The sequence below is a fragment of the Ziziphus jujuba genome, chromosome 5 (genome assembly GCF_031755915.1).
Source record: "Ziziphus jujuba cultivar Dongzao chromosome 5, ASM3175591v1".
Classification (NCBI taxonomy): Eukaryota; Viridiplantae; Streptophyta; class Magnoliopsida; order Rosales; family Rhamnaceae; genus Ziziphus; species Ziziphus jujuba.
Window position 1 is genome coordinate 24465433 of NC_083383.1, and position 19057 is coordinate 24484489.

At 32.0% G+C, this 19057-nt stretch overlaps 2 protein-coding genes across 4 annotated transcripts; one reads left to right on the plus strand and one right to left on the minus strand.

Moving 5' to 3' along the window:
• The first annotated feature begins 1161 nt into the window (after positions 1-1161).
• Positions 1162-9045, plus strand: LOC107421442 (uncharacterized). Its single transcript, XM_016030688.4, has 10 exons — positions 1162-1538; positions 2389-2427; positions 2797-2923; positions 3816-3877; positions 5116-5183; positions 5541-5590; positions 6854-6923; positions 7185-7308; positions 7530-7646; positions 8823-9045. Exons 1-10 carry the CDS (start codon positions 1221-1223, stop codon positions 8919-8921), a joined length of 1074 nt encoding a protein of 357 aa, XP_015886174.3. The 5' UTR covers positions 1162-1220; the 3' UTR covers positions 8922-9045.
• Positions 9046-10922: 1877 nt separating this feature from the next.
• LOC107421443 (uncharacterized) lies at positions 10923-17982 on the minus strand. Of its 3 annotated transcripts, none has more exons than XM_048475402.2 (10): positions 17616-17980; positions 15883-16057; positions 15620-15778; positions 14450-14543; positions 14139-14209; positions 13245-13296; positions 12876-12924; positions 12649-12786; positions 11304-11423; positions 10923-11186 (listed from the first exon to the last, which is right to left on the minus strand). In XM_048475402.2, exons 1-10 carry the CDS (start codon positions 17813-17815, stop codon positions 11051-11053), a joined length of 1194 nt encoding a protein of 397 aa, XP_048331359.2. In that variant the 5' UTR covers positions 17816-17980; the 3' UTR covers positions 10923-11050. The 3 variants fall into 3 exon arrangements, with proteins under 3 accessions (XP_048331359.2, XP_048331361.2, XP_048331360.2); XM_048475404.2 differs by lacking the exon at positions 17616-17980 and adding an exon at positions 17232-17557; XM_048475403.2 differs by having other exon boundaries at positions 11074-11204; positions 17616-17982.
• Between the last annotated feature and the right edge of the window lie 1075 nt (positions 17983-19057).

Here is a 19057-nt window from a genome sequence, read left to right on the forward strand (position 1 = left end):
TCAAAAATTTAAGTATACCAATTTAGTCATTTTTATTCTTAGATCTTTTCATTTGAGTGTTATGTTACTGCCTATAATACATTGTATTAGAGGCTACAATACAAGGTTGTTGATAATAGGTTTTCTCAATTTTCTTTCAATTTTTTAGTATTGTGTGAATCAACAAGCCTATTGAAGCCTTTGTTGTTCTATTTTGTATGATTATTCTTTCTCTTACCTTGTGCATTTACATCAATTCTCCTATCTTCAATAGAAAAAAAAATAATTGTATTTATGAAAATACATGCCTCGTAATTAATTATATTGCAATAACATTCAAGTTATGAGCATATATGTCACCAATTTTAAGTAATAAAACTATTGTTTTCTCGAAAGAACAGGAAAAAAAAAAAAAAAAAAAGAGAGAGAGAGAGAGAGAGAGAGAGAATTGCAGACAGATATGTATACATATTTGGTATTTATTTATTGAAAATTTACCAAATTTAGCACTCTATATGACTAAATTCAAATCAAAGATAAATTTAAAAGCAAATAGATACAAAACATCATAGTAATTTGGCCTATCTACTCTTGCTTTTTGCACCAATATATATTCCCCTTTTTTTATTTTTTTATTTTTTTGGTGATGTTGGGGGTGGAACCCATATATATTCAATCCCAACAACCAAATATGAAGGGGTAAAAAAATCCAAATAGTAGTGTGAAAATGAACTTTCTTAAAACTATAGGGATAGACTTTTTTAATTTTAAAAAAAAAATATCTTACTCTACTCTAAATTTTTTGGATAAATTATAAAAACCTTTATTTAAGTAAATTTTATCACTTTTTTAATTAATGAGTACATCTTAATTTAAATGCAAAATTACAATTTTTTTACCCTAATAACCTTCCACTCATTTTTATATTTACTTCTTGCTTTCGTAGAACAATTTCAGTCTTAAGCCCAGGTATTAATGTATTAATGTTTCCCAAGCAATTTACTCGGTAGATAATTATTTCATTCCATAATTTATACTTTTTTTTTTTTTAAATAGCAAAAAAGCTATAAATTTTTAATAAATTTAATCCATTTATCTTTATTTCTTAAAAATATCAGTGAAAAAAAAAAAAAATTTCCGCTTTTTACCAAAGAAAACAAAAGTAGCTATTTTGGGGGATAAAATGGAAGAGTCAGAGAAAAATCTCAATTTGTAAACGACCCACGCGTGGCGTTCACAGAATGTCACTGATGATATGCTCTCCAGCATATTTCTTTGCCTCGAACTCTCAATCTTTTTCCCGAGAACCTAAATCTCAAGCTTCGAACCTGCCTTCTACTCTCAAATGGTCACCATTTTATCAAAGATTCTTCAAAACTGAGAACTTGGTTTCTCGCAGAAAAAGCAGGTTTCATGTGAATTCTGCTGAATCAGACGCTGATACCAGCAAATTGCCCACACAAATTTCTCGGGAAAATGAAGCAGTTCCCACTAATAATGGAGGCAACCCATCAGCTAGTTTGTTGTCATTTCTTTGTCCCTTGCTCAAGCTCTTTTCTGTAAGTCTCTTTGAACCCCCAATTTTTTATTTTATTTTTTTATATTTTCGTTTCAGTTTCAAAAGTCCAAAGAAGAGAAATTTTAAGTTATCTTGAAGCCTTTTCCATATATATATAATTGGTTTTTTTGTGTCAAAATTACATATATGCTGACCATAAAAATGATGACACTGAGGTACTTACTTACCATTTTGATGCTAACTAGCGTTTTCTTATGGATTCTCAATCTCTTACTTTTATCTTGGATACCACGTATATATATCAATCATAAGCAGTTCTCATTTTGAAGTTTGATGTTCAACGCAGTGCTTTTATTTTTATTTTATTTTATTTTATTTTATTTTTTGTAAAGAAATCTTATATAGTTAGTCTCTTATCGTGTTGACCTGATAAGTTTAAACAAAAGATTACTATGACATCCTTTGAATTTGCTTGAAAAAAATGAGGTCCCCTTAGTAGACCTCATAAGAGACTGAACAATAGTTTTAAACTAAGGGTTATTAATCCCTCGGATTTGTTTAATTGGGTTGCGCTTATCTTTTGAAAGCAAATTTTAAATAGTAAATTGAAAAAGCAAATTTAAAGGGTTGATGTATTAGGTCCTTTATTTGTATTATAAGGTCAATTAACAGGAGAAGTGACTATATATATACATATATATATATATGTATGTATATATGTGTATATATATATACACATATTTACTACAGTACCGTAATATGTCATGCTTTGGTAGTGCTATTCTCCTAATATTATAGTTAGGCCCGAGTTTCATGTTAAACGTTTTGCACATTTGTGTTAATTTCCTATAAGTTTACCTTTATTACTCTTTTTATTTTACTTCTTTCAGGGAGGAGATCCCTCTAGGGAACGGAATTATACTTTTGAGGTAATCTACTTACAAGAGCCACCTTGTGTGTGTTTGCTAGCTGGTTGAGATTGTGAATATAAAGTACTGTAATGTAAACAACTTATTTGTAGTAGTCTAGATCCTAGAGAATAGAACATGCTAAGATCTCCCTATAGCTTATGATTATGATATATATATATATATACACAATACTAGGATAATATTTTTGTTTATGCATCTATCGGTTCATTTATGCATCATCTAAACCGATATTTCAATTTTATTTATTTATTATTATTATTATTAATTTTTCTTTTTTTTTTTTTGGGCTGAAGGTGGTTTTACTATCTGAACATTTTTCATCTTTTTGCTGACCTTCAAACCCCGTATACATTTTTACTATCATAGGTAGCAACCTCATCATTGTCTACCTTGGCAAGACTTCCATGGGGATCCAGATCACTGTCAAAGAGTATCTCCAGCAATGAAATTGCCACTTTAAATCCTCCTATGCGTATACAGATCTTTGAGTTTGGTAAGTACTTTATTGGATAGTAATAAATTAGCAGTGGTATTCATGATATGGATGACAAGCTGAATGGTATCTTTTTTCCTTGTAGTCTGCTAGCCCTGTCTTCTCTGAATGTAGAGGTTGTTTTTTTCCCCTAAAGTGGTCTTAATATATCTTATTGTAAGTGCTAAGATTGTTTGTTTTTATTTTTATCTCCAAGAATGACTTGTTAGGACATTTTATCTTAATCTAAAGAGCAATTTTATAGCTTTAATCTTAATTTAGTTGGCTTAACATGTCAACTTTTTTGGTGTCTCAAAACTACCCTTCTGAACTATAACTAAATAAGTTCTATGTAATCCATTATATTAGGAGTGCAATAATAGTGACTGTAATCAATGGCAATTGCTTAAAATGTAAGCATTTATTTAGTTTATACTTTATATAGGTAAAATGTGGAATCACTTGACACTTATTTATTTATTTTTTTTAATTAAAAAGAAAAGCAAATGTACTTTTTAGAATTACAGGTTTAATTAGATAAAAAGACTATTTACGTTTAATAATAATAATAATAATAATAAACCACCTTAGTATTATGATTTACACCTTTGTATGTAATTTAATATTAATCTGGCTATATACTTGGTTATAGGTATGACTAGGCCACTAAGTAGAAAATGTGTATTTTGCTGGCCATGTGAGAGAAGGAATATCAATTTTTTTTTTTTCTTTCTTAATTTATTTTTTAGAACTTTCAACTCCTTTTTGACTCCATTTGATGCATTCAGTTTTCCATATTTCAACTTTTTCTTGTTTCTTTCTTCCTGTTTCTTTTCATTTTTAAATAAAAAATGTTGATCTAGGGATTGGAAACTTTCCCATTGTTGAATGTTAAAATTAATTTTGTCAACAGAGGCATGTCCTTTTTGCAGGAGGGTTCGAGAGGCCATAACAGAGCTAGATCTTTCTGTAGAGGTGAGTACAGATTCTGTAGATTCAATGAATAATAAATTTTATCCCAAGTTCTCATTTCTTTAATAGCTGGGCCTGTTTTTTAGAATAGACAAATCAATTTGTGTTTTTTCTCTTCAATAATGCTATACGTGTTTGATTCTATACTGAAATTTGAGCTAGGAACTTCCTATTAATTGTGAAATTCAGTGGAAGCATTTTAGAAAAGCATCAATATCTTGAGCCTGAGGAAACTTATTACATTTTTGTTTTGAGCGATGCGTAAAATAACTATTTTATCTTTCTGATAGTTGAAGGAAAAAGTTAAGAGGAAGATTTCAGGATTATCCTGATAGTTGGAGTAGCTTCATAAAATTGTTATTTTAGATACTCATAATAGTAATACTTCTTCTCTACTCTTTATTCTTCTTCCTTCTTCCAAAAATAACCTGATGGTTAGAGTAGCATGAAAGTTTTAGAAAATCCCTTTTCGCCGATGTCTATTCTTCTTCACTAGCATTCACAACATAACATCTTTTATACTTCTTTATAGGCTTAAAGATAGTTTCTAGCCATGTTATCTCTATATGCATCTTTCATTCTTAACAGATGGGAAAATAAATTGGCTAACGAAGCTTGAAATGATGGCTTAACATCCAACTTATATAATCGCTTATCCAACCCTGTTTTTCACCCTTCAAGAAAATAAAAAAGACCAGTTCACCAATACGTCCTGGGCCCTCTACTTTCTTCCTAAGTCCTTCGTTGGTGAAATAATCTACTAGTCTCCAATGTATCCTGCATCAAGAGTCAAGAGTACTCTGAGGTTGAAAAACATCTTGGTCTTTTGTGTGTCTATTAGCCCTTGTATTACTTCTGTTCAACCCTCTACAATATGACTTCCTTTTTAAAGAAGCATTCTGGGTAGAAATGCTGATTGGAATGTCCATATTGAAGTCTGGTATTTGTCAACTTTCCTTTCAAAACATTAAATTAAGTGGCCGTGAATATTTTCCAATCCTTTGGAACCAAATTTCTTTTTTGGTGGTTTTGTTTTGTGTTTATTTTTCTGAATATGCTTACAACTGAAAAGAAGAAAGAAGAAGAGGAAAAAATTATGAGTTTGAGATGGAACCTTGTATCTACTTGTTGCTTCTGCATAATTCTTTTGTTTCTCTTCTTTACTAATTTAAATTCTAATTTTTAGGAGATTGTTTACTTGCATTTTTGTCCTTTTGAAACTTATCGGTGTGCATTTGCAGGTCTATCCTTGCCCAAAAGGTTCTGTAAGACATAGAGAAATGGTTAGAAGAGTTGGTGGCAAAGAGCAGTATGTAATTTCACTGATATTTTATATTATGAAGTTCTTTTGTTTCATATCCTATATGATAACTTGGCATTGAAAATTGATTCCCAAGGTAAAGGTAATTGTCTTTTTTTTTTTTTTTTTTTTTTTCAATAATATCGGGTCATTGTATCATTCTTATGTGTCAAAATTGGAAGAAACATGGCATGTATCAATCAACCATGGGATGCTATTTTTTTCCTTATGGCTAAGATGTTGGTATCAGTTGCCTTAACCAAATTTAACATGCAATTTTGGAAATTAAAATTGTTATATATTTTGTTTCATTTAGCTTTATTTTGCTTCTTCTAAAGTTTGTACTAACAAATATTCAAATTGCAGGTTTCCATATCTCGTGGACCCGAATACTGGTATTTCAATGTATGAGAGTGGTATGTAATGAATCATCATTTCATAAGGATGACCTATTTTGGATGGACAAAAGTTTAAGATTAAGACCTCATCCATCGTTTCTTGATTGCTATTTTATTTAGAAATAATCTGGTTTTCTTGTCTGGTCAAGTTTGCTGATTAGTAAGGAAGAATGAGTTTTTGGTGAAGAATCACTAAGAGAGTATTTTTTGGTAGTTCATAAATATATCATTCTCAACTCTCAATCTGTAGACATAACCTAAGCCTCTTTCTTTAGTTGCTATATTGGGATCAACTACTATATTTTTCATGTCTACTTAAAGTGAAGAGTGAGAGGGAAACCACAACAAAAAATAAAAAATAAAAAATAAAAAATAAAAAATAAAAAATAAAAAATAAAAATAAAAATAAAATAAAATCTTTATAGTATGGCTGTTACACCTCCCATGAGTATTGTGACTACATAATGAGTCTGGGTTGGTTGGGTTTTAACTTTGCCCTTTTTCAGATTAGAGGATTAACAACTGTCCACTTGATTTTATGCCAAAAAGAAGCCTCACTATCATGTACCTCTGCTTTGGGCTGTTAGCTGTATATGAAATCTTCTTACCTAGAACAATAAACATCGGCTAAATCTTTAGGCCAAGTTATTATGAATAAATGATTAGTCCAAAACTATGATGATGGCTAGAAATTGACAGAGGACTGAATATAATGGTGAAAGAAATTAAGTTCCTTCTCCCAAAAATAACTTATTTAATTCATATCATACACAGGTTTGGTAATATAGAACTGAGAGTAGAACCAGATCGATTCAGTTAAATCATAATATTCAAATGCCCATCTTCATGCATAATTGAGTTCTTTAAGTCTTTACTGCTCACAAAATATGAACACAATACGCCAGTTGTTGTACCAAAACTTTTCTAATGCTCTACAGAGTTACAGACAAATTAAATATGTAAAGAAAACATCTTTAACACCAGCCTTCTGGATTTCTGAAACTTTTAATTAATCAAGTGGATTTCCAGTCTCAACAAAAACCTTTACAAGCTTGATACTGTTATATTTTTGTTCAGACTTGGACAGTAGCTCTTGATGATTGACCATCAGTGCCTTTATCAGGCCTCATTTGTCATGGTCAACTTTCAGGGGCTTGGTCAAGCACGGTTGAAAGGCTTGATCTTTTGTGGACTAGGTTTGAAAATATATCTTGTCTGTTTTCAATATTTTCATCGAGTTAGATGCTAAATAACATTCATTCTTTCTACTTTTGATAATAGGTGACATTGTCAAGTACCTGTTTCAGCAGTATGGTCAAGGGAGAAAACCGTCAGTTGGGCTTTTGGAAAGGTTTTGATAATTTCTTCCCGTTGTGCATGATTTATATTTTATGGGAGTGACAACACAAAAATAAAGCCAGAAGTTGTCCAAATACTATAAAACTTATATCTTGAACTTTGCTGACAATCATGCTTAATAGGCATCATAAAGTTTCCAATATTAAAATAATAATAGGTCCAGAATTTAGATGGATACCAGAACACATTAGGATTGGTTAAACAATTTTTATGATCTAAAACATTAAATTATTCTCATCTTGGTGCCGTACAGCACAATACTCACAGGATGGGTGCCCACAATTTTACGAGCTGGTAGAGGAATGACGTTATGGGAAAATGCCAGATTGGACCCACCACCCAAAAAGCTGGAACTTTTCTCATATGAAAACAATCCGGTACGACAATTTTATTTGCATTACCTACATAATCTGTTTATGTGCATGGTGGTTGTATGCTAAAACCATACTTGAAATTTTTAGGAATGGGTAAATTGCTAAAGTTTTTCCACATTGCTGAGCAATTACAAATAGTTTTTATGAATTTGATCCCTTAACATTTGTGCTCTTACTGGCATTTGCTTCCTCAATTTTTAGAAATTTGTATTCTTTATTTCCAGTATGCTCGAATTGTACGTGAGGCACTTTGTGAATTGGAGCTTCCTTACATCCTCCAAAATGTTGGAGAAGGGTCCTTCCGTTCAAACATACTTCTTGATATAACTGGAACAAAGGAGGTTAGATTTGTGTACAGCTAGAAACTCCATGAATTAGATGATTGAAATTTATTCCATGATGCCACAATGCCTTGTTTCTCATTTTTCTTTTTTCCCTTCAATGGTTTTTTTTTTTGGAAGATTTTGTTAGTTTCTTAGAGGCAGTGGGATGTGAATTGAACTTGAAATTTTCATTTGAGTTTGACCTATTTGTTTTCTTATCTTGTCCCTTAACAATCTTTTTCTCCTTTTTATTTTATTATATTTTATTTATTTATTTTTATGTTCTTGAGGAATCACTTGGAAAATTTGCTTATGTCTCTAATATTATGCCTCTTTTGTTTAGCAATAAATGAGCAAGTTTAAATTTTTAGTATATACCAAGACACATATAGATTGAATTGTAGTGAAGGAATTGGACTGTTCTTAGGATAGCCGACCTGGCCAGAACTCTTTCCACTTTCAAGTCCTACTTCAGTATAAGCCACTTATAAGGATCCTGAGTACTTCTTAGCTAAGTTTGACACTTCTAATGATTATCTTCGAATGCCTCCTTACCTATTTTAACTGTCTAAGGTCTTGGGGCATATTGATTGTTGATGCACCAAAACTGGAGACTCCTGTTGACTTCGCTTCCTTGCACATTTTCCATTTTCTGTCTTCAAGATAGAGCTTGTTGTATCAATGTCTTTACTAAATACCTAATTCTAAAGAAAATTATATGGTTGTGATAGTTCCAATTCGAATTGCCTTATGAACAAAGCAATGATTCTTCTAAAGACTGTTATCTTAGTTGTGCAGCTAGTAGCATGAGGAATGAGAAATAGACAAAAGGGATGGGAAACATACAAAAATCCATAGTTTTAAAGAAACAAATATTCTCATAATTGTAAATCTGTAATTGAAAACAAACTCTAAAAATCCACAATATCCTAATTTAATAAAAATACTGTCCTAGTTCTGCATAAGTAAGTTTCTTGCTGTTTTAAATGCTTCCATAATTTTCTATGCTCTACATTTGCGGGGACCATATTATAACAGGAGAGAGAAGAAATGAAAGTAACCAGCAATAAACTGAAAACCAAATATGTCAATATCTTACCAAAATGAAATTCTTTTCTTGCTTTCCTAGCTTGTGTGCTGCTGATCGCCATTGGGAACTGTAAGTATGATTATGGAAGTTTTTACTTCTTACAGGTTCCTTACTTAATCGACCCCAATACCGGTACTCAAGTTGGTGAGTACAAGAAGATTCTATCGTACTTGTTTCAGACTTACTCAACAGCCACTGCATAGTTTCTGCACTTGCCTTTGCTCTATGATTTTAGAATACAAACACAGGTATTTTACTTTCTTATTCCTTTTTCATTTTTTTTTTTTTTTTTTGAAAAAAAAAACTCAATTACATGCTGTAGAGCAAGGGCTCCTGAAATGTGGGAACAGATAGTCAATGTAGATAGTTAGCCTTGGTTGTGAGTATGCTTTATCTTCGGTCAGTATGAAATAGCAAGTAATGTAAATACCTCTTAACTTGGGGGCATAATTGTTTTGCAATAATAATGTATTTTTATAGAGTCGATGTGCTTAAGAAGAAGCTAGAAAAAGATGAATAAAAACCAAAAACACAACAGAAGAAGTTAAGAGCAGCAGTGTTTGATTCTCATTCAGATTAGTAAATCAGATTACCCTTGTTTGAGCATTTGTACAAGGCCAAGGACATCAGATCTGCTTGACCCGCATAATAACAGAACTAACAAACAGAAACAAAACTAATTCAGCTGGCTGACAACAGCCTCAGCAACACACATGGCACCAAATCTTGAGGACTCCTGTTGACTTCTGACTTGGCTTATGGACTGCTGAACTGGCATTTGCTTCAACTACCCCTGTCAATAAGAAGGCTCTTCCCTTTTTTCTGGTCCTTTAACAAAGCTTCTTTCTTAACCAAAACACATGAAATTCTTACAAGTTTGTAAATTCTCTAATTCTGCATGGTTCCTACAATAGTTATGTAAGTGCTGGATTTCTGGGAGGCCTGTCATTTAGGCAAGCAGCACTTAATTTCTTTCCCTGCTTCAAATTCTAGAGTTCAAGCACCACTTGATCTGATATTATACCAATTTGTGGGTGTCTTGCACTGGTATACTCAACTGAAGGTTAAATGACTTCCTGATTCATCACAAGCAAATCCAACCCAATTGCGGTGGCTCTCTCCAACATCCCATGAAGACAAGAGAGGATGGCTTTGGTTGTAATCAAGATGGAGTTTCCATTTGCTAAGAGCTGCTGCTGCTTCTTCCTTCTCATCTATTGTTTCATCGCCATTGGCAACAGCAACAAATGGACACAGTTTTGTTGAAAGAAGAAGCAGAAAGATGGAAGACACACAGATGTTAGCAAATACAATGGTCTTTTGTTGGATATAGCAAGAGATGAAAACTATCATGGCCTTGATCTTGCTTTGGAAATTACATGGAATAACTAATGGAATTTAAAATTAAAATATTAATGAAAGCATCGATCGCCTAATCACCGAAGTTGGATACGGTGTTCTGCTCTGATGCTCAACCAACTTAGATATGTTATTAAATAAAATCAAACATTTTTTAAACCCTTGAACAAGCCCCCAGCCATAAAAACTTGGTTATAATGTTTGTCTTCTTTGGCATGAATTCTGAGAAGTTATTTTGGGCTTTTAGACTTAAAGGCAGCTTTGAGACCCTTTTGATAGTCTTTTTTTCAGAAAGTTTAAGGCTACGAAGTTCTAATCAAAGACGAAATTTATTGCGAAACCGTATTGGCGACGTACATTTCAACTTGTATCGACTTTATAAACATAGTATGGATGCTTCAAAATAGTATGTTGTGGTGCTTGATTATTTATTTAGGTTGAAACCTGTCCGGTATTGCTCTCATGGCAGTGCAGGGATGTTCCAATATCCACAGGATCATGCAATAATTAATAGATTAGTACCAATAGTACAATGGGTGACCCTACACCTTGTATAGTAGCTTTGCAATTAATAGAGCAAATTAATGACTACTGGTTTTCAACTAATACATACTCAAATCAGAGTCAAGCCATTATCAGATTTTTTCTTTTTGGTGAAACAGCCATTATCAGATTTAATTGCTTCTTTGAAAGTCCCAACAATTCTATAGCTTTCAGTCAATATAAGAACACCTTTCTTTTTGTCATCTTATTACTTTGGAAAGGAATCCACTCGGAAAGAAATCTATATAAATGCACGGAAGAAAATGGTCACAATCTTGAACTGATTGAAACTGCTTGCAGTATAAGAAGAAATATTTAGAACATCAATTAAAATGGTTCTCTGAAAATCATAAATAATTTCAGTGCAATTCCAACTCCCTGCCTAATCATCTTTTTAAAATTACATTTTTTGAGAAAATGAGTAATAAACTCACACGCAAACTGCAGCTACAGCAAGATGATCACGCCTACTCTCGATGAATCTCTTTCGAAATTGCTCAAATTCACCAGCTTTAATTGCTTCTCTTATTGAGCTGAAGAACTTCAAATAGTGGTGAGTATTGTGTCTGCAACATTAAGGACGCCTTATATCATGATGACAATGATGATCACGATTAATCAAACAATTATTCATATTCCTTTTCACTAACTTGAACATAGAGAGAGGGAAAAGGAAAACTTACATTTCAAGCAGAATCTGAGCCAGCATTTCATGAACATTAAGCAGGTGATTAATGTATGCTTTTGTATGATTCTGGCAAGTATAGCAGCTACAATTTTCCACTACCGGTGATGTATCTTTCCTGAATAAGCAAAGAAAAACTCATTTAGATTTTCACAAGGCACAACTCATAAACTATTGTATCAAGCTTTAAACTCTATGACAACAAATAAATAAGCTTTTACTTTGAAAGGACCAAAACCTAGTTAGAACCCAGGTTGGGTAAGCCCTGAGGTAGTAATACAAAAGATTTAAGTTGATATAATTAAGACATTGCAAAATCTCTTATCTCTTACTCAAAAACCGGGCAGCCTTTGTGGCAATGTCATTTGAAGTTTAAATGAATTTATATGGTAACCTACACACTTCAAAAGAAAGTTCGCCAACTACATGCTTCAAACTCTACATTCTCAATACTCCACTAAGATCAACAGATTTTGTAAAACTACTAGTTATAAATTGAATTCCTTGGAAAGAAAACTTACATGTAAGAGAGAGAGAGAGAGAGAGAGAGAGAGAGAGAGAGGGCACATCCTATTATGACTTGCAAGGTGATAGTGTGAATCACAACCACCCAATGTTAATAATATTACCTTTAAACTTGAATAAAGGAAATGACTACATCTAAATACTCCAAAGTCTCTAGCCTCGAGGAAAAACTCTGGCTCTATTGTTTCAATGGTCATGGATTTTCACTAAATTCTTAAAGTCTTTCTCAGAAATGCCTAAGATACGAGTGAGGTGGCATATTCAATTGTAGTTGTAGCATACATACAAAATGCTCTTTGTCATATGAAGTGCAACAAACTAAACATACTATTGTATTAGCTAAATTTATTTTTCCCAACTCCTGTGCAATTTTCTGTTTAACGTCCATCCTGTTGAACTCACATACATAGCTCTCTGTATCTAGGAAGTTAAACCATTCATTTTTAATTACACGCAAAAGACTTGTTTGTAAGGCAGAAGAAGTTTCAATCGTACTGGATCATATAACAAGATAGAAAATAATTTAATCGTACTGGATCATATAACAAGATAGAAAATAAGGAAAGAAATAAAACTGATTAAAGTTAAGAAAGAAAAGAATAACACTGAAAATTATGGTTTCCATGAAATTTTTTTTAAGTATTTCAAAATTCAAACTGAGATAGATGAACTTTAATAAAGTAGAAGTATAACATTTTAAAATTGTTATTGGTTGCAAGTCTTTATACTAACCAAAATGTTAAATACAATACCAGACCCTGAAAGTTGAAACTTTTATCTGTTATTGGCAAAAGTTAAAAAGGGAGAAATCATCACACCTGTAAATTGTTGCCCTCAAATTAATCTTTGACCTGTCACTTCCTAAGTTGTTGGGGTCAAAACTAAAAACATTAACCCCAACTCCACCAAGTGGAAATGTAAGTGCAAAACCTTCGAGGGTAAGATGATATATATACCTGTAAGAAGTCAATTTAATAATCCGATCGTGGAGAAGTCAACAGTGAAAATTTGCTGAAACAGATTCAGAGCAGATTGAGCTACGTACTCAGAGTCAAAAAGATCAATGCCGGCAGCAACACCCTGCAAGACCTCCTCTGTAAGATGAAAAAGCAGATTTTATTTGCCACCAAAACATGAATACATATTTGAATGAAGGTAAATTGAAAATATTTCCACTAAACAAAATAAATAAACAAACATCATCCAAATGATAAGTGCAAAGCTGCATATCGCAAACCAATTAGTAGATCAAAATTTCATTATGCTAATTAAATATTTTTTTTTCATGTTGCCCAAATGGATATAATTACGTCTAAATTATAAACATGATAAATTTCTTACAAGCAATGTAAAAACATTGCCTAGACATTGTGAAAACCAAAGCAACTTGCGCCAAAAGTAGGAAACCAGGTACCAGGAAGTCCGAGCCCACAGACCAAGCGTGGCTTCTCCTCTTGTAAAATAGCCTGAAATTTTTGTAGAAGAATAAAATATCTTTCGTTATCAAGAAAAACACTAGTATTTTGTTCTGTCCACTTTGCTATATCTTTTATTGAAGTAGATAGAGCTACACATGAATGATGAGATTGTCAAAAACTCAAACTTGAGTGAAGTTGAAGGAAGACAGTTTCTAATAGTAGAGATAATGAGTCAAGCCAAGGAAACTTTTGCAACTTTTTTTTTTTTTTTTTTTTCCTCTTTTTGTAAAGAAACTTCCAGCAATTTTATTTTATTTTATTTTTCAAATGAAACTTCTGGATATAACATCGAATTTCATCCAATTTGTGTGTGTATTTGATTAAAAGTAAAAGTTGATTAATTTCACATTTATTATACTTAAAAATTTTCATGTTTTAAGGCAAATATCCTGCGTTTTCATAGAGCTATTAATATGTTGTTTGATATATCGTAAATCTAGACTGCTGATGTTTCCACCAACATCTACACTTTCATTCTTGTGTACTCACTCCCACTTAAGTTATGCATTTATACCTTATAGCCAAATATACCTTTCTTTGTAAAGCCCTATGTTCCTTGGATTCTTCACTAATCACTATATTCTCACCATATCCACATCCAACAGTTGGATGCTAATACTGGATACACCAAATGCATTGAAAACTTTGGAAAACAAACAAATCCAATATACCCACAAATGAAGAAAGGCATCTACCTCACCAACATTCACTTCAACAATTAGATATTATTTTCAATATATTTTCCATATAAGATTGCCAATATTTAAACAAGTGATGCAGCATTGTGAATAAATCTGAAAGGAACTGATTCTGGGAAATGGGCATCTTACGGTTACAGCATTAAGAAGAGCAGGGCGTTCATCCATGCTCTCTCCAAGTCCAAAACCACCAATCCAATAACCTTTTTTTCAAATAAAAGTCATATCAAATTAAATTTAAAAAAAAAAAAAAAAAAAGTAGGTCAAAATCAAATTTAGTGATAAAAACAGACCAAACTATTAGATGAGCATTATCATGCTACTTAAGCTACATAATTGCTTGTTAATATCGTGCAAACCTAAATAACATTATAAGTACAAATTTTATAAGCTTGAGTTGGTCATAGTTAACGAGAATGCATACACAAGTCTGAAAGTAGAACCTGAAACATTTCTCCTGGCTACCTCTTGTGTGCATCTTTCACGTTCTTCAACACTTGGGCCCCCAACAATTGAACCAAAAACCGCTCCACCTGCCTATATTCTGAAGGTTAATATGCCCACTATCAACCAGTAAATTCAAAACTGTAAGCTCAGTTCAATTACATCTTAATCTCAACTAGAACGAATAAGTTGTGAACAATAAAAGCTCCATCACCATAATACTCTGAAGTACCGAGCAGTGAATATTCTATAATTTAAAACTGTCTAATCATAACAACCTAGCTGAAATAAAAATCTGCTTTATATTAGAGAATGATTTTACATTTCAAAACTTCAAACACATAACTTACGCTTATGTGGGCAATTGATGGTTTTTAGTACAAAATAATGTTTAAATATAAGGATATGTTTGGATACAGATTTTATAAAGATCAATTTGTCATTTTGCAAAAGTTCTTTCAGCTGACTAACAAAAAAGTACCATTTGACTAACATAGAGGGTGTAAGTGCAAAAGATTAAAACTAATGTTATGTAACTGTAATTTCAGGAAATACAGAGTAACTCTGAAAACTGTACAAAACATAGGGTGCATCATTTTAATTTTCTCTACTCTAAAATGAAATTGGACCAGTAGGAAAATTAAGAAAAATATTCCTTCCATTTCACATTACCAGTCACTTAGTGCAATATAAAATATACTTTAAAGGACTGAACAACTAACCGATTCTGAAGTTCCTCTTTCAAAAAGTGACATCAGGGCTGATAAGATCTTTTTTTATACTTGGAACCTAATTTTTACAGTATTAAATTATACTAAAAGTAGTTAATAAAATACACCAACTGATTAAAACTAGCTCCGCTGAATTCTTGACTGTCGTTTTATAGAATTTTGTAAAAGCTCATTTTCAACAAAATTTTTAAGTTAGTTTCTTGGGAAAGGAAGAAGCCTTCAAAGAATACTCATTGAAAGAAGGAGCATCTTATTGCTTAAAATAATTAGAAATGCTAGATTTGAAAGTAAAATTAATTTTATACCACATTACCCAACTTAAAAAATGCATGAAGACTGAAAAGTAACAAGTTCAACCAAATTGTACACGCATGTATCAAAATACGCATGAATGGATAGGACAGCCATCAGTAAATCTGAGAAGGGGGGGCATATTACCGAGCTTAATGCAATGCATTCATCAAGCCATCTCACAGTCCTATCCACTGACGTTTTGTTCCTCTTATCTGATACCCATGCAGGAACTTCATCAGCCAAAGTGGCCCATATGTTAGGTTTCATGGAACTGATCATTTCTACGTAGTCTGCAGGTTTAATCTGCAGTAACAATGGATATCACATTTTCAAAATCGTGGGAAAAGCAACCATGTATACGCAAAATGTCAAGCTAATGCAGTCAAGAAGTAACATGTGACAATTACCAAAAGGCGACCACAAGGGGTCTCAAAAGATGCTCCAACTTTATTTGTACTATTACATTCTGGAAGACATTGAACAGAATCCCTTGCAACTGCAGCAAATCCATATTCAGGCAAGCCAACCATTTGGTGCAATCCTCCTACTTTTGATATTGTTTTCGGAGAAAGCCCCTCCAGACTGCAAAAGCAAAGAAGATAAAATCAATTACTTCAGTCAAATTATAACCAATTGAAAAATAAAATTATATCAAAACAGGACACTGAAGCATTATTTTAATTTCCATCTAACTTCCCCAAAAGAGGAAAAAAAAAAAAAAAAAAAAAAAAAAGAAAGAAGAAGAAGAAGAAGAAATAGAAAAGAAGAAGAAGAAGAAGTAAGATTTCCATGCTCAAAAGTCCAAAACAATAAGAGAGCTTAGAGAAGAAGCTATCAATATCAACAATGTCCAGCTAAAATACCAATGAATGACTAAGAGGACAGAAATCTACTTCACATATGTAAACAGACTAAACCCCGCAACCTTAAGAAAAATAAAGGGTAAGGAAACCGAACTACTGATCCAAACATCATTCACTATCATGAGATAGGATATCTATTGGTCATATCTGTTTCGACTTTTGGAATACAAAATTAAGATTTAAATAATAAACTAATTTAACAAGCTATTCACCCCTAAAACATGGATTTAAGAAGCCATTCAATTAGGATTTAATTAACTTTTTAACTATCTTATCTGAGTACACCTTACCAAAATTCTAATGTACCCAAAATAAAAGATTCTATTGTCCAAAAATGAGATAAGAAATATCATAGATCACTAACCACAAATATAGTCACCTAGAATAATAGCCTTAGCATATCTACAACTCTTAATATTGATTCATTAAACACTAGAATGTGATAAAGAGTCATTACTAATAAACTTCATAAGTTTTTCCCCCTTTCTTTCAAAATCCATAAGATATTTTGATATCGAATTCAATAATTCCTTTATGAGAAGGAATAACGAATGAAATAGAAAGGAATTTCTAGATCACCAAAATTGACATAGATGAAATAAAGCATCTCGCTTTTCATACCAAGTGACCTCACATTGCAATATCACCTGACCTCATATTGCAATATCACTAAGCTGGTTATGGATTCTAGTAAATACCGTATAGATACTCTTTTTAACTTAGGCAACTTTCATCAACTCAAGCTCCTTGATTCACTAAGTAATACAAACACCTTATCCTCTGCTATCACCTTACATAGATGCCATCACAGATCTTCCCCTTTTTTTTTTTTTTTTTTTTTTTCTTTTTTTTTTTTCACTTCCTAACTAAACAAAAATGTTACAATAGCCTACATGATAAAGCGAGCTAACATCCTCGCCACTAGGCCTGATCATCCAGGGCCTATGTCGGGTTCACAAAGAGGGTACAGCAGAAGTATGTAAGCGTTTCTCCGAAGAGATGGGCCCGAACAGGCAGAGCTCATAGAGTGTGCTTTCGTGCTGCCTTGTACTTTCCCTGGTTGTGTGTCCTACATCAAGAGAAAGTTCTTGAATACAATCCCACGCTGAAAATTCAGCCAAGCGTGTGTTCTGACAACAAATAAGACATAACAATACAGCTTCCTACACACAAGCTCTCTCACAGACCTTCTCACAAACACTTGGAATGTACTTTTACATTACTCCCAATCGGAAACAATAAACGTTATGGGGTGGAAGCTGGAAACAAACACTTACAAGTGAAGAGGACAAACTTGCAGGAGATGGGAATCAGGGGAAGGAAGAGACGGAAGGAGGTCAGGGGAGATGAAATAGGGCAATCCTTTACGCGTAGGGAGGAGGAGAGCAGGGGTTTCAATGGGGTTGGGATAGTTGCCGAGGTGGAGTAACCCAGTCCTTGCTCTTCCATTGCTCCATGCCTTCACTGCAAACTTCATGGGTTTCTTCTTCTCTTGGTTTTTGCTTGCACTCTAAGGTTCTGTCTGAGTTACCTTAGGGTTTTGAGCATACAAATGTCTATAAATTTTGAGAATGTGAACAGAGGTCCGAAAAGGAGGGAAGAAAATGGTCAAGTAAGGGAGAAGCAATAAGTTAAGAATTTTTATTTTATTTTATTTTATTATTATTTTTTAACATATTCTTATTTTATATGGAACAAAGTTTGTATGTTTATGTTTAATTAATAGTCAATAAATTTTATCTATTTCAGGAAAGTTAAAAGGTTTAATAAGTTGTAAATGTGAAAATTTTTTTCTTGCAATTTTTATTTTCCATGTCCATTTATTTCAGACTATAATTTTGTCTAAATTACAAACACAAAATAGTCGTTTCCATTTCATACTTTGTTGCATTATAACTTTTGTTTTGTTTAAATTATAATTTCTTCTTTAAATTTTAATTTTGTTATAATTCATATCCATTAGTAAATTTGTTTCAATTTATCTCATCAGTAGTGATTTTTTTTTTTTTTTGGTGGCTAGAAGGCAATTTAAGTGCCAGTGCAACTCTTGATTTTTTATTTTATTTTTACCCAAAAAAATATGTACATATGTGTGCATATATATATATATATATATATATATATATATATTTATATTTTATTTGTACCCGTTATATAAATAAAGAGAGACAATTACGCCCATGCATATAGATTTAATAAAATATTAAAATTTTAGAAAAATGAATTATAACAAAATTAAAATAAAAAACTTTGGATAATTATCCACATATATATCCCCAAATAAAAAACTTCTTTAAAATAATAATCTGGACAATTACGCCCATGCATATATATTTATATTTTATTTGTACCCGTTTTATTAAATCTATATGTAAATTATCCAGATTATTTTTATAAAGAAGTCCATAGGTTCTAATTAATAGTATGAATTATCAATCATAGTTCAATTTCACTTATGTATGTTATAACCATTTATTGTATCATTAATTATAGGCCTATGAATAAATAAAATCTTAACACAACAAAACTAATTAGTATTAAATTAGTATACTTCAATTTATTCATATGAAAATGACTAATATAATCAATTAATTACAAACTAAATGAAAAATAAAAACTTTTTACAATTTATTTTCGGGGAGAGATGGCCACACCATTACATTGTCTACACAAAGAACAAAAAATAAATATATTAATATTATTGATATTTTTGCCCTTA

What these genes read in the sequence shown, in the direction of transcription:
- LOC107421442 (XM_016030688.4), top strand. Translation starts at nt 1,221, where the DNA reads ATGTCACTGATGATATGCTCTCCAGCATATTTCTTTGCCTCGAACTCT. An exon ending in TCAGTTGGGCTTTTGGAAAG is followed by an intron (nt 6,924 to 7,184) that starts GTTTTGATAATT and finishes GGTGCCGTACAG; the next exon opens with CACAATACTCACAGGATGGG. An exon ending in ATATAACTGGAACAAAGGAG is followed by an intron (nt 7,647 to 8,822) that starts GTTAGATTTGTG and finishes TACTTCTTACAG; the next exon opens with GTTCCTTACTTAATCGACCC.
- LOC107421443 (XM_048475402.2), bottom strand. Translation starts at nt 17,815, where the DNA reads ATGAAGTTTGCAGTGAAGGCATGGAGCAATGGAAGAGCAAGGACTGGG. An exon ending in CAAGTTTGTCCTCTTCACTT is followed by an intron (nt 16,058 to 17,615) that starts GTAAGTGTTTGT and finishes TTGCTTTTGCAG; the next exon opens with TCTGGAGGGGCTTTCTCCGA. An exon ending in AGCCAGGAGAAATGTTTCAG is followed by an intron (nt 14,210 to 14,449) that starts GTTCTACTTTCA and finishes TTTGAAAAAAAG; the next exon opens with GTTATTGGATTGGTGGTTTT.